The following is a 15,347-nucleotide window of genomic DNA, read 5'->3' as shown; positions in this document are numbered from 1 at the left end:
GCGCTGAAGGAGACACTTGCTCGCTCAGGCTGTCACAAGGTGGTTTATTGACACAGAGCAGAGGATGTGGCTGAGCCAGGGCGGAAGAGGGCCGAACAACGGAAACCAGGAAGTGCCACAACCCCCCCTCCCCCTCCGCTCGCTTCTGCATGGAGCCCAGGCTGGTGGAAGTGGGGAGAAACAGGCAGGTTGGCCCCAGCGCTTGCCCGAGGCTTGCGGGGAACATCTAACACACACAGACCCCCGTCCTCCCTGGAGTCTTCTGGGTGAGGGTGGGGAGGTGCAGGCTGGCTCTGAGGCTGTGAGGGCGGCAGAGTCTTCCCTCTGTGGCCAAGGCTGCTACATCTCAGGCTCTGGGATCACCTTTCCTTGGCTCAGAAAAAGGGGGCGGCTGCCGGAGCCAGCAGGCGGGAGAGCCACCTGCAGTGGGGCCACTGTGGCCCTGGCCCTGCTGGGATGCACACGACCACCGTGCTGTGGGGGAAGAATCTCCGTCACTGCTGGGGCAAAAGTCTGTGTGTCCATCCATCCGTCTGTCCCTGCCCTTCCTGCTGTTGGGATGGCAGGGATCCTGCTTGGTTAGTGGGAGAGCCCGTCCCAAAGGCTGGGAGGTGCCCTGGGTGTTAGGTCAGAGCCCTTACTGGGGGGCTTTGTGCATTTGCCCTCCTAGGCAGCCATGTTGGAGCCCCCCCTGCCTCCTGGGCCGGTTCCTTGCTGCCAGGCCCACATTTGTCCCCGCCCTTCCCCATGTCCTGCGCCCCTTGATACCTGGCGGGGCCACTGCCTCGGTGCCCAGCGCTGAGCCCGGGAGGTGGGCAGGCGGCCCAGGCACCTCTTCAAGGCCTGATACAGATGACCGGTTGCCCGCAGGGGATCGTAGTGTGCTTCAACCTCCAGGCCGCCAAGGATGCCCTGCAGCGCAAGAGGCTGGGTCGGTCCCAGGGGAAGGCAGGGGTGGGGTGCGGGTGCCCCATCCCTTTCCCGGGTTCTCCTCATTTACCTCCATTTGAGCGAGTGCTGCTTCTGGCAGCTCAGCTGGGAGGGGAGGAAAGCTGCAAGGCAGAAGCAGCTCTCGGGCCACTACCGGGCGCAGCAGCAGGGAGCAGGAGTCCGAGGGCAGCAGGACCTGGAAGGTGCTGGCGGAGAGGCCTCCACTGAGATCTGGCCCAGCCCAAGCCTCGTATTTGGCAAGCAGCAGCCATTTCCTCCTCTGGAAGACGAAAGCGATGTGCGTTGTGCCAAAGCAGAGTGATGCTCCTGCCTGGTGGGCGTGAGGTGCCACTGACACGCAGGACAGCTGGCCTGAGGAGGCCCCCCCTCTGCCCCAAAGGCTTGGTGGCTTCGGGGCGGTTGGCAAGGTGGCCTTTGCGGACCCCCCCCTCCCCTTTGGACTCACTTGCAGGCAGTGGCAGAAGGCCTGGAAACGCTGCTGGTTGGTCTCCAGTTCGTCCCAGCTCAGCTGCCAACAGCTTGTGGGCCTTACGATTAGAGGGAGGCCCAAAAACATGGATGCACAGACTCCGTCAGCTTTCAGGGCCCTGCGACAGGGAAGCGGGTCACTGGGCTCCTGGCCCCATCCAGCTACTGACCGAGGATCCAGGGACGCTGCTCAGGGAGATCTTTGCAAGGAGGCCACTCAGTGGGGACTAAGACGCCCTGCTGATGGGTGGAAATGCGCCCCCCCCCAGCCAAAGTAGCCCCTGCAGCCCCTCCCTCCCCCGCCTGCCTCAGTGGGGGCTGACCCTGGAGGGAGGGGCAGGAGCTGTGCTGACCCTTGCCTGACAGATACGGTCAGTTGAAGGTGGGTCGGAGGAAGAGGGGGGCTTATCAAAAAACCCTTTTTCACTCCCTCGAAGGAAGCTTCCAGAAGGGGAGGAGCAGCCTGTGGGGGGGGAGGGTTTTCTGGTGAACTGAATCATCCAAAGGAGGAGGAAACGGGGGAGGGGGAGCGACAGATGGGCTCCAGGCGATTCAAATACTGCAGAGCCCCAAATGCTGCTATCGGTCCTTGCACAAATGCTTGGAAGTGGAGGGCTGGCTGCCTCCCCCCACCCCCTCCCTGGGCAAAATCCTCATGCTTGGCTGGAGAACGTGGCTGAGCTGTAAAACCCGTGTCCTTGTCTTGGCCAGGCCTACAGGAGCCTCCCCTTCCCTAAAGCGGACACCCCTGACTGATCACGCAGATTTATCTACGGCTGGGGTGGGTTCAGCCCTAAGGACCATCCCGTTTGGGGAAGAGGAAGCAGCAGTGCAGGAATGGAAGACCGAGTTCAGCAAAAGAAGAGTTGGGGCTGCTCCAAGTTCTTCAAAAGAGCTTTTCTGTAATAAACCTTCAGGTTCCTGGTTCTGGCATGTCTGCTTAATTGCTTCCAGCCCAGCCTGTAGGGCTTCTTCCAAAGGCCCCTTTCCAGACGGCCCCCTAACGTGCTTTCCTGGGGCTTCAGAGGGTCTCGGGGGGTCCGTTGGGCTGGCCGTTTGTGCCGCTCCATGGGCTGAGCCTGAGCGGGGTCTTCGGGGCCCTCCCTGGGGGCCTGGGCTAATTCCTTCCATAAACGTTGCCTCGAGAGCTTGGGTGTGGGGCAAGCTCTGCGTGGGGCTCCTCCAGCTCACAGGCAGACCAGCCGTCCGGACCCCCACTGGACCTGCACTGGCCGCAGACACATTCTGTGGGCTTTTAGCTCCCCTGTCAAAAGCTCTGGGCTCTGGGCTCCAGAGTGCCCTGCTGCTTCGGCCAGGAAGGGCTGCACATCCAGGCTCTCCGTGGGAGGGAGGGAGACGGCGCCCCTTTGTCTTGGCAAGTGGCATTCTGAGAACGTCCCGGAATACTTTGCAGCGCCGCCACCCAGCAGAGGCAGCCCGGAGCTGGAGCCCTTGGTGAGAGCAACGTAGAGCCCAGGAGGCCGATTGGGGAATGAAGTACAACCACGTGGCTGGTATGCCTGCCCGTCTCCCAGCCCCAGGGTTAAAAGAAAAGGGGGGGGGGATCTGCCGTTCCTTGCAGCTTCCTTTCCAGAGCTGCTATTCCACCCTTGGACAAGTAGGAGTCCCCCGGCTGAGACTTCCCTTCCTGACCCCCAAAGCCACTTCTGCTGCTTCCGTCCTAGATCCCTTTCCCAAACAAAACTGTAATTTATGAAAACAGTGGCATTGCCAAAAACAGCCAGTAGTTTCCCAGCCGCTGTGCTGTGATTTCTCTGCGCTGATGCTACGGTGCTACCGAGCGCTTGCGGAGGGGGGAGAGGAGGCCTCTGGAGCAGCTTCTCTTGGCGGTGGGGGTGGGGATTGCCCCCCTTCTGGGCACACCGCCTTGACACAAGCCTGGGCTGACTAGAGGTCTGCCATGCATCCCTCCAATGACACTTCTTAGGTGATGAGTTCTGGGATATAAGACAAGTGATTTCCAGAAATACTGTGGTCCATGGAATTGATATACTGACCACCAATCCTCCCCACCCCCCACCCCCAAGCATGTGACACACAACCCAGGGATCCAGTCTGTCACGGCCAAAGCCAAAATGACCGGTGTGTGTGTGTATTGCCCCAGAACTGCACAGAAATGTGCCTGCACCAGATTTGCGCCAATGGAGGGAGGTGTGTGTGTGGGGGGCTATTCCCAGCTCTAACTGGGCCATCAGCAGCAGTATTATCGAAGCCCAGCAGGCCGCCTTCAGGCCAGAGCTCTGCCGAGGGGAGAGGAAACCCCCATGTTAAATCTGTTTTGGGGCAGGGCTGGGGGGGGGTCATCCTTGTTAGGAAGCAGGTGAGGGGAGTCACAGTAGCCCTTCACCCAATCCAGTACCTGAGGACTCTCAGTCTGCGTGGGGCCAGGCCAGGGGCCATCCAGAATGGACTGGCAGCATTGTCCACTCCTGCTGTTCCACCCTCACAAGCGGCAGGAAGCTGGGCAGGGCTGAGAAATCTTTCCTGGACATCACACTTCAGCCATGCTGTGGAGGTAGGAGAGCAGAGCGAAGGGCCCAAGTGGCACATCACTCAAGCAGGTGTGCGGGTGTTGTCTCTCTGTCCAGCAACCCCCCCTTAGCCCAGGGCAGGGGTTAGCAACCTTAAGCACTCAGAGCCATTTGGACCCATTTTCCACACTGGGAGCCAAAACCTGGGTGGGGGTGACCAACTCATGCACTCCTACCCAGTCACACGACCCCCCCCCCCCTTCACATCCTCAACCCTTCCTTCCTTCCATCACCCCTCCTGATTTCACCTTCCTTCCTTATTCCCTCCTTTCACCTTCCTCCCCCCTCCTGATTTCACCTCCCTCCCTCCCTCTTATTCCACCTTCCTTCCTTCTTCCCTCCCTCCTATTTCACCTTCCTTCTTCCCTCCTCTTATTTCACCCTCCTTCCTTCCCTTCCTTCCTGAAAAATTATCCTGTCTTCTCCATGGAGGCCACTCCACCACAGAAACATACCCCCTTCCCCGTCTCTTTCCTTGAAAGCTGATCTTATTATTTCAACCGAAAGATTTAAAAAAAAGATTTGGGACTCTGAAAATAAATTAAATGGGTCTGGGGCTGCTGCGTTTTATGCTCAAAGGCGGTGGGGAAGCAAAGAGCTGGTCGATATCACGGAAGGGGTTCTCTCCCCCCTCACAGCCTTTTAGCAGCTATTGTCCCACGTTGCTTCCCCCTCCCCTTAAAATCAGCCTAAGGAAGAAAGCCGGGAGGGGGGGGGCCTAAGGGGGAGGAAAGAAGAGACCCAGGCAGATCCCTCTCTGAATAGCCTCCTGCCCAGATTTCGAGGGATTTCCTCCCCCATCCTCCAACGAACAGACCCCACCCCACCCCTGCCCCCTTTTGGACTCTGGACTGCCGGGCCTTCCCCCCCCCCCATTTATTGGGGGAAATTGGATTTTTATTGTGTGTCCGTCCGTCCCCCCCCCCGGCCAAAAAGAAAGCCAGCCGGACTGCTCCTCCACTCAATTCCACTTCGGGAAAGAGGAGCTCTCTCTCTCTCTCTCTCTCTCTCTCTCTCATGTGTGTGTTCTCTCTTCAACCATTTTAAAAAAAGAAGAAGAAGAAGGAGAGGTGGGAGGGGGTTTGCTGATGTTGCTCTTTCTTCTTCTTCTGGGTGTTTTTTTTACCATACAATTTAAATGAAGAATCGTCTCAGGTTCCCAGATAAATGAAGCTCTTTCGCCCCCCCCCCTGCTCTGGATCCCCCTCAGCTGCCCCCCCCCCACCCACCCCGCCTGCCCTGAGAAGAGAAGGGCGAGTGGGGCAGATGGAGGGTCGTTCTGCGTTCCTGAGCGGAAGCCAAGCTCCCCCCTGCTTGCCTCTTTCTCCGGCCCTTGTTGGGAGAGGCGGGACTTTTTTCCCCTGCCGAGAGACACTGGCTGCAGCCGATGCCCCGCCTTGCAAGGGGCTCCAGGAGGAGGAGGAGGAGGAGAGCCCCCCCCCCATTGTGCAAGCGCTAAGTTTAAGTGCAGCCAGCAGCCCTGCAGGCAGCCGAAGGACTCTGGGGAGGCGCGGCCCAGCCGGCGTCTTGGGGCGGAGAAAGTGGCGCCTCTCCCCCAGCGGCCGAGGTGCGCCCAGCACCAACAAGGGCAGCTTTGGGAAGAAGCCCTTCCTTTGATATCTTTTTGCCCTCCGATTTTCAGCCTTGCAGAACGACCCCGCTCCAGAGAGATGATGAATTATTTATAAATTAAATGTATAATTAAAAGAAAGAAAATGAATTGAAAAAGAACAGCTGCCACTGAATAAAGGAGACTTGTATTCCTTGCATCTTTCCTGTTGTTGTAGTCAGAGCGTTTTCCCCACTTTTTCAAGAATGGAACAAACCTTATTTGGACAGGAAAGTAAAATGAAAGAGGGAAAAAGGGAGAATAGCCTCTCCCCCCCCCCAAGGCACGGAACACGGAAGGTATAACATGGATGTGAGGTCTAGGGGGACTTAGATGAAGAGCCTGAAGGGAAGGGAATAGCCACATGCAAAGCCTTATCTGGGACGTGGCCCTATTTCTCCCTGGGCCCCTCCTTCCTGGGGGACAGTTCAATCTGGGGAGCAGAGAGCCCCTCGGACGCCCTTGCAGATTCCTTTCCTAACTTCTGCCTGGCAAACGTTGCACTGACTCGGGAGGGCAGAAGGACATACCCTGAGAGCCAGGGACACATGACGCTCAGTCCCTGGCCGGCAAGAACACACGGTGGGGCTATTGCCCTGGACAGTGGTTCCTTCTACGATTTACTACTTTTGTTTATTGTAATTTGTTTGCCAAGAAAATGGCACCAATGTGTCACGGATGCCCCTGTGGGCACCTGCGGGCAAGGGTAGGTTACCTGCATCGCTGCTTGGTGCCTCAGAGCGGCTGGTGGTCCTGGCAGGCAGGAGGAGATGAAGGTGCTCTTGATCCGGAGCATGGTCGTGCAGCCAGGATTTGAAAAAGTCCTCTAAGGCCACCACATCGTTCTCCACAGCCTGCAGATCAACCTCTGTGCTCAGGATTGTGGTGCCCTCTGCAAGAGGCGAGGAGGAGATCAAATAGGACATCATCATTCATTGGGTTTGTATGCCGCCCACTCTCAAGAGGCTCATCGTCATCATCAAAAGGGCACTACAAAGAATGCTGTCCCTGCACCAGCTCAGGAAGCTCAGAGAGCCCAAGGATTTGCTGATACTGTTCTGCAAGGGAATTCTCAAGCCTGTCATTTGTACGTCAGTGACTGGTTTGGCACAGGAAGCAAACAGGACAGACACAGATTTCAACGGATAGTTAGGACTGCAGAAAAAACAACAGCAACCAGCCTGCCTTCCATTGAGGACCTGCACCCGTCTGAAGGGGGGCTCAGAAAATATCTACAGACCCCTCACATCCTGGACATAAACTGTTTCAACTCCTCCTCTCTGGATGGCGCTAAAGGGCACTGCATGCCAAAACAACTAGACACAAAGGCATTTTTCTCTCTCTTGTGCCATCACTTTGCTGAACCCTCTGTTCCCACGGCTCTCTCTGTTATGCCTGAGGATATTTATCCACGGAGTAGGGCTGTACTGCTAATGTCCTTTCCATCTTGCATGTCCCCTTCTCCTATTGGTTTCTTATTACCTTGTTTATATGTACATGTTGGTTATATGTTCGTATGCACACTGATTTTATTATTTATTTATTGTTGGTATGTATGTATACTGAGGGCTTATGACCGGGAGACAAATTCCTTGCGTGTTGAATCACACTTGGCCAATAAAGTATTCTATTCTGTTTTCTGTTTCTATTTATTTTCTATTTTCTTCTATTTTCAATTATTTTATATTTTCAATTATTTTATGTTCTCTATTCTCTTCTGTTATTTTACTCTACTGTATGTTATTTTATTGTGTCATATATCATACCGTATCTCCCATCGTATTTCCTATTCTGTCCTATCCTATTGCTAGGCCCCCTGCTGGGAGGCTGCCATTCCTATGGAGAAGTGGGGAGGGGGCTATGGGGGCTGCTCCATTCTCTGCATGCTTTTGCTGTAACCGCATGGGTTTCAGGGAGGGGGGCTGTCCTGAAGACAGATGGGCTTCCTCCCAGCGGGTTCCAGCCTAACACCAAGGTCGCTGTGCCTGGGGCAGTGGTGGGTTGCAGGCGGTACGCCCCAGTATGGATGTACCAGAGCCTCCAGAGGGCCCACCCGCCCGCCCGAGCTCCTTACCTGTCCTTTAAGCCTTTGGTGCTTCTGTGCACACGCATGGCATATACGGTGCCTGTGCGACGCTCCACCAAACAGCTGAAGCGTCGCAGGCAAGTATGACGCATCCGCGCGCATCCATGTGGGTAACACTGAGGCAGTTTCAACCGTACTGGTTGGAATGGAATCCGGAATCCCCCACTGGCCTGGGGATGCTATCAAGCTAATGCCTCAGAGCTGGCAAAACACCTATGCAGAATTGTATTGGCTACCGGTGGACGGGTTAGGGTTCAGATTCCGTCTGACTTCTCTGCAATCACTTTCTCTCAGTAAAAATTCCTTTTGATAACAGTTTCAAGAGCCATGCTTTCCTAAGGGGATAGGTGAAGCAGTTTCTTATACTAGGCAGAATCCTAATTCTGCCTAGTATAAGAAGTTCCAGTGCAACGTGTTAAGCTACTCTTCCCCATTCCCTACCCTACCCTTACCTTATCCTTTCCAAAAGCAGAGAAAATTGGGATACAGAGAATATGCACCTCAAAAATGCCTGGGATAGGCAAATGCTACTTTGGGGTCCATTAACAGAACCAAGAACCAAGTCTTAGGACAGCACTGAACAAATGGTAATTCCAGCTGGTCCTTGAGGTTACAGCTGTTGGAGGGACCTTGTGGCCACGTGACCAAAACATGGATACATGGCAGCCTGCTTGCATTTACAGCCCGTCTCAGCAGCCGCAGGGGAGAAAAGAGGGCAGCCGGTATGGCTGCATGGTGGGCAGCAGCACAGTGAATGAAGGGTGGCCTCTTTCTCAATATCCTCATCAGGATACTAGAGTTGGTGAGCCATAGGATCATGTGATGAAGATCGATTCAAATGTAATATAGGGGCAAAGGGTGCTTTGGATTCACAGGTGCTTGAAGGGAGCAACAGCTGCACACACTGGTGCCAAAATTCTGATTATTCATACAGATTAATGGGATCAGAGCTAGCAGGGACTAACGAGATCTTGGAGTAATGAAGCTGGAAGAAAACAATCTACTGCTATCCAGTTGATGGCAACAATCTGCATCTTAGTCCATTTTAACAGATTCACTCTTTTAAAAATGGAAAAATAAATCTGAATCCATTCCAAAATTAAGAGTTGAGCAGGTACCTTTATTAGATCAGCTAAATGCACTAATAATTGTGGCATGCCAGCTTCAGGTTCTGCATCAACAGGTTGTTACAAAATGAAATAAACGGTGGACAAGCGAACAGGGTTCCCCCCCCCCACTTGCTCTGGCAGTGAGGGGAGCCAATTTAATGACAGGCTGCCTTTTGTTTTGGGATTTCAGGGGCAGATGAAGAACAGCTGATATTGTCCTGGGTTCCGAGGCTCAGATTCCATATCTGGAGAGATTTTGCAGACTGAACGCGCCCATCAGACTTAGGTGTAGCCGGTGTCAGGTTTTCCAATTTCTAGGCGTAAACGTCAGGCTGCCGTACTCACCTCCACTGCTGCTGGGCACTTCTCCGCCCCACTGTGCCCCCAAGAGTTCCTGGACTGCCTGCTGAGAAACCTCAACCACCTGTAGTTGGTGGAGGCTAACCAGGTCAACACCCTGCAATCCAACATCCAATTGGTTGGCTATTTTTCTGCTGGGCTGGCTAGTCAGGATCGTAATCTGGAAGAAAAGTCAAACCGTAGCAGTTCAGAGGAGGGTTCGCCGTACTAACCGACAGCACACTCACGCTCCTCGTACCAACTGCTCCAAGCAGAGCCCGGCATGATGGCTGCTCCCCAGTCCTTGCCGTGTCCGGTGGGCAGCTACAGTGCCCGTCAGATGCATTGGAGAAGGAGACGGCTCGTCCAAAGGAGATTAGCTCAAGTCCCTATTTAATTAGAAATCCCACAAAATCTCCTTGGTCCAAAGCTGCCCTTTATTAAGCTAGCCTACCTCCCAGGGTTGGTTGGGTTTTGGTGGCCTTTAAATAACCCTGATTCAGAGACACTTCCGGTGGTTGATCACCATGGAGGAAATTTTCAGTTATAACACCCCACCCCACTCCCCCACCCCCCACCCGGAACAGGAGGCTTTGCTTAATCACTCAGTCTTGGGTGGAGAGAATGATTGCAATGCGCTTTGTGTGGGGCTGACCTTGAAGAGCATCCAGAAACTCTTTTGATCCAAATGCAGCAGCCTGAGTAGTTTCAGCCGCTTCTTGCTGGGCCCACCACCGCTGTGGGAGCTGCACTGGTGACCAGTTGGCTTCTGGATGCAATTCAATGCAGCTTTAAAGCCCTTCTTGGTTTAGGACATGGACATATGCCAGATGCCTTCTTCCAATAATGTCTGTCTGCCCCATCAGGTGAAGAGGGGCAGGCCCTCTATGTCCCCTCGCTCAAGCAGTGCGACACGTCTTCTCTATCACTGCCCCCTCCCCATGAAACCGCATATTTGGCAAGAGCTGGCTGTTAAGAGTTTGCCTGACTGTGTTTTTTCCTTGAGATACTGATTATAGTAAAGAAGGGTGTAACAGACTGCACCATTCTGCACATTATTATTGTAACTTAAAGATAAGGAATTGTATGCTGCTCGGATTGGATCTGATTAGAGCAGCTTATAAGCCTTGTAAATATAACAATAAATCTCTTCCAAAAGGTGGAGTTGTTCATTATAATTGTACAAAAGTGAAAAAATATTGGGCAAGAATTTGAATGCGGTTGGAGAAGATGACGCAGCAACATATTGACTTAAAACCTGAACTGTTTTTGTTGGCTATCTTACCAGGGAAACATAGTAAGGAAAATGTATATTTGATTATTCATGTAATAACTGCGGCTAGAATTGTATTTGCACAAAATTGGAAAGCTGAAGAAATCCCTAAAGATAAAAATGTGATTAAGAAAATATTAGACTGTGCAGAAATGAGTAGATTAACACTAGCAGTTAAAAGAAAGTAAGAATCAGATTATTATAATATATGGCGGCTATTTTATCATTGGTTAGAAAATCAATATGGATAAAAAGCATAAAATTAAATAATTTAGGAAGAAAAATGTTATAACAGGAGATATGTATAATGTTAAAATAAAAACAGATGTATATAAAGAATTTGGTGGTAAGCTGTAGCTATTATGACACACAAAAAATTTGTACTCAGGCGACACACTAATTGACGAATGATGAAATGTTTGTTTTACAAGGAAAAAAATAAAAAAACCTTTTTTTACAATTGTTATTTTCTTCTAGAAAAATTCTTTGTAGAAATATTCAGAAACATTTCTTGGCATCCATTGGGTGCAACCAACTCCAAGAACTCCCAGCGAACTTTTATCCAAAATATATACTGGTTGCTTTTGCCCAAAGCCTTACACCGGATGCACCCAGCAGGCCACGGTTACGGCAGAACAGCAGCAGGGTCTGCCCATGACGGCCCCAAGGGGGGGGGGGCCCTGTGGAATTCTCTGGATGACGCTTGGGCTGCTCTGCCTTGTCTCTGCTTTGGGCCCCTCTTCAGATGCGCCGGACCTCCGCCCTTTCGGCCCCGCCCACTTCCTTACCTCCACAGAAGAGCGGCTGAGAGAGGCTCCGGCCATGCCTTCACCCGTGAACTGTTTGAACTGCTGCAACCCGTCCAGCACCGCTTGAACCACCGCCTCTTCTCTGGGCTGGAAGGCCCCTTCTTTTGGCAAGGCACAAAGCTCCGCAAAGCAGCTCTTGAGCCGAGCGAAGCCCCCTTTAAGAGCCTGCGGGGGAAATGGGGAAGAAGCACAACAGGTGGCTCTCCTGCTCCCAGTTGCCCTGGCGAAGAGGGCACCGCCCCCCCCCACTACCTGCACCACCCAGGGCACCTTGGCTGGGCCTGAGAAATGTTGCTCAAATGTTGCCCCCTGATACGGTTTACGTGAAACGACTCTTGAAATCAGCATAAAAAGTAGCAGAAAGAAGCTACCCGTGTTTGGGGCTAAATATGCTTGTCTGAAAACTATGTTTTGTATCAGAAAAAGTTAAAGGGGGCTAGATAACGCACCAGAGAAAATGTGGCACAATGGGGAGTAAAAACCATCGCAACGTTCCACTAGAGGAACGTTGGGCTTTCCCCCGTATTAAAGGGACAAAATACGGAAGGCAGCACTTAAGCATTTACACGTCAGGAATGAACTTCCCACCCTCTTTGTCCAGAGAAGGACGTGAGTGAAAAGGGGAATGCTGCAGAGGCAATAACTCTGGTTTCAGCAAAGCTGAATCCCAGCCCCTGGCAGGAGGTTCCTGCTGAGATCCAGGCAGCTCTCCCTCTGCCATTGCTTAGAGCAGCCCTGGTGACTCTTCTCAGCACCTTTGGTGAATGGGGGGGGGATGCGAGACCACCTGCTTCATTCCATCCAGTCTGGCTGGCTTGCACCCTTATCACCTTCTCTTGGCTTTATTGTAACTCATTTGTCTTACTGTCGTGAGTCATCCAGAGCTGTTGGGAATCGGGAGGTACATACCGTGTTTCCCCGAAAATACGACATGTCCTGATAATAAGGCCATGCCACATTTTTCTGGTGGGCAAAAATATAAGCCCTCCCCCGCAAATAAGCCCCCTGGACAATTCCTCCCCCCGCCAGACAGCGCACCGCTCACCAACCTAGCCAACCTAGGTGCCAAGTCGCGGGAACCGGAGGGAGGGCAAAGGTGATCGCATTGCTTGGCGCCTTTGGGATACCGCTAGGTTGGTGAGCGGCGCTATGCCCAGCTGGAGAGGGGAATTGCCGGGTGGCTGCTCTCTTGCGAGCGGGCAGGGCCTCAGGGGTGAACGGTTGGGCTGCGCTATCGCAGCAGCGCAATACAGCAGCCATGAAGCAACCACGCACACGAGCAGCCACCTGGCAAGCCCCCTTTCCAGCCAGGCACAGTGCTATTCACTGGCATTTTGAAGGCGCCAAGCCACGGGAGCCAGGAGGCGGTGAACAGGCGCTCACGCGGCTTGGCAATACCCCTAGGTCAGTTGTTTGTGCCAGGCTGGAAAGGGGGTTTGCCGGGTGGCTGCTTGTGAGCATGGTCGCTTCATGGCTGCTATATTGCGCTGCTGCGACAGTGCGACCCAGCCATTCGCCCGAGGCTGTGCCCAGCTCTTTGGGAGCCCGCTTGCAAGAGAGGAGCCGCCTGGCAACCCCAAAACAATAAGCCCTCCCCTGATAATAAGGTCCAAGCCATATTTTGTGAGTCAAAAGAAAATAAGACCCTGTCTTATTTTCGGGGAAACACGGTGTAAAAACTCCAACACATCTGGAGCAGCATTTGAATACCACTGAGATACAGACAAAATCACCATCAGTCAATTGCAAAAGGCAGTTTTACTTGGAACAGCTGATGTCAAAAGAGACGATAAAAAAGGTAAGAAAGAAAGAAAAAGGCAAGACGATATCCTTGCCAACAGCCAACTCTCAAATAAGAAGGGATTAACACCAGACAAATAATCAAGGGGAAAAGAAACACCCTTATCAAGGAACTACCAAGGGGGAAACCACACGCCCATCAACACTGGCAGCGCAAGGCACTGTATATAAACAGGGTGCAAACTGCACACTGTTTGCACTGATAGTGTTAGTTGGGTAATGAAATGTCTGGTTAACAAACAAGCTCAGCGAACACCAAGGATTTCAAAAGTGAAAGTTGCAGAATAGATTAGCAAAGAATGAAAAATGACGCAATTAAAAATAACCTTTAGCTGGACAGTTTGAGGAGAACCATGACAGTCTATGGTGACCAAAAATTAAGTAGAATCTGGTAGCACCCTTTCTGACTAAAACATTTTGTAAAAAGGTGTCAGTTTTTGTGACTTGCAGCTTGCTTCATCAAATACATTGAGTGGCTTTACTAAAGTGGGTAGTTTGATGGAGAGCTGCATCTCCATTACCAGCCTGTCTTCTCCTCCCTTCTCTTGTCTTCCCACAGTAAACCATTCCTGATATTTAGCTGGACGGAGTATAATTTAGTGTGCATATTTGATAAACCAGAAATGGAAGCCCAAACTTAACCTCCAAATGAACTGGAGCGGGCAAAGAATGGCATCACACTCAAACATGGCAAGATGGGCTTAGGATATGAGCTTTACTACAACAAAAGACTGTTTTGTTGCAAGACCTGAGTATCTTAGGCCTTTGGGCTGCCGACCACCATGGATAGAGGAACACTAAACTCCATATATTTAATCCATAAAATCTCCCAAGCGAGAGAAATCACATTCCCAAAGGACCAAAGGTTGCATGAGAGCAGAATAGCTATCACTAATGAAAAAGTAGAACGGGGACCTTCAGATATTTTACTCTGCTGTAGATGGGCTTACGTGTGTAACGGAGCACTCACCACAAAGGGCAGCAGGCATTCCTGCTGGTTCTGGACCACGTAGAGGCTGAATGAAGGGATGCGGGGTGAGCCTGTCAAGCTGCAAGCTAAGCAGAAGACATTTTCCAAGGCTTCACAGAGTTTGTGGCAGGTCTTGTCCCAATGGGGAGGATGGATGTCTATCACCAAGATCCGTGGAGATTGCCTGGAATGAGCAGTGGGAGTGGCAGGACATTTCTCCACAACACCAGGTCTCTGCCTTCCGGGACCCATGGTTTTCTGAACGCAGTTGAGATTGTGGCTGCCTGGAAAGTAGAAGTCAAGGGCTGGCTCTTCTCACAGTGTATTGCCACTGGTGAAGACAGAGGATGCCAGAGAGAGAAATGGAAGGGTGGAAGAAGAGCATCAGGGTGTAAAGACCAGCAGCCCCACATCCGATGCAGGGCAGCACCCTGCCTGTTGTGAGAGTGGAAACCGTGCGGTATGAATGTGGGCATTGCGTGCAGCAATTCCTACCTTCAAGACTATCCAAATCTGTTCATACGGCCACTTTCAGGATTCTTGGCCTAAATAGTTAAGGGGAATTCTGGTTGGGAATTTTGGGTGCTGGTCTCAATAGATCTGGTGGTTCTTCCATACAAGACTGCAATTCCAAAATAATTCTTATATATGCACAAACTAGGTTTAAACATTACATTAAGTCATGGTTTGATCAACATTTGTTGAATTACCTGGGTTCAAACATAATATTAAGCCAACCCCAAATCAAAGAGTGTGAACCCAAACACATGAGAAGTTAATTCCAAATTTCCAAATACAAACGGATTGTATTTTTTCCCCAACCCCCGTGGCAGCCCCAGGATTGCCCAGGGAGCCTTTGAGAGGAGATCTTGTGCCGCAGCGGATCCTACATAAAAGGTTATCTGTAGCTCAGGGCTGAGCTGTGGCGGCCTTGATACTCTGAACTCTTGTGGCGCATATGACTCCAACATAGGAAAACAGGAGAGCCAAAGCCCTTCTAGGCCAGCCCTGGTGATCTGATCTGGTCTGGCAGTGAGGCGTCTGCCGGAAAACCACCAAGCGCGGAGGAGAGCACCAAGGACCCCCCCACACATTCTAGGCTGGAATACTGTAATGTGCTCTACATGGGGCTGCCCTTGAAGAGCATCCGAAGACTTCAGCTAGTCCAGAATGCGGCCGCGCGAGTGATCGTGGGCGCACCACGGTTCGCCCACATAACACCGATCCTCCGTGAGCTGCACTGGCTACCTGTTGGTCCCCGGGTGCACTTCAAGGTCTTACTCACCACCTATAAAGCGCTCCATGGTAGTGGATCTGGCTATTTGAGAGACCGCCTTCTGCCAATAACCTCCCTGCGTCCCATCCGATCGCATAGATTAGG

At 52.2% G+C, this 15,347-nt stretch overlaps 1 protein-coding gene across 1 annotated transcript; it reads right to left on the bottom strand.

Moving 5' to 3' along the window:
* Window positions 1–313: 313 nt before the first annotated feature.
* Window positions 314–14,458, bottom strand: M1AP (meiosis 1 associated protein). Its single transcript, XM_032224282.1, has 9 exons — window positions 13,967–14,458; window positions 11,176–11,361; window positions 9,121–9,295; window positions 6,296–6,472; window positions 3,786–3,947; window positions 1,397–1,605; window positions 1,001–1,210; window positions 769–912; window positions 314–474 (listed from the first exon to the last, which is right to left on the bottom strand). The coding sequence occupies exons 1-9, from the start codon at window positions 14,216–14,218 to the stop codon at window positions 340–342; spliced, it is 1,650 nt and encodes a 549-aa protein (XP_032080173.1). The 5' UTR covers window positions 14,219–14,458; the 3' UTR covers window positions 314–339.
* Between the last annotated feature and the right edge of the window lie 889 nt (window positions 14,459–15,347).

This window comes from Thamnophis elegans, chromosome 9, assembly GCF_009769535.1.
Source record: "Thamnophis elegans isolate rThaEle1 chromosome 9, rThaEle1.pri, whole genome shotgun sequence".
Classification (NCBI taxonomy): Eukaryota; Metazoa; Chordata; class Lepidosauria; order Squamata; family Colubridae; genus Thamnophis; species Thamnophis elegans.
Note: the sequence above shows the minus strand (reverse complement) of the source record. Positions and strands in the feature narration are given on the sequence as shown.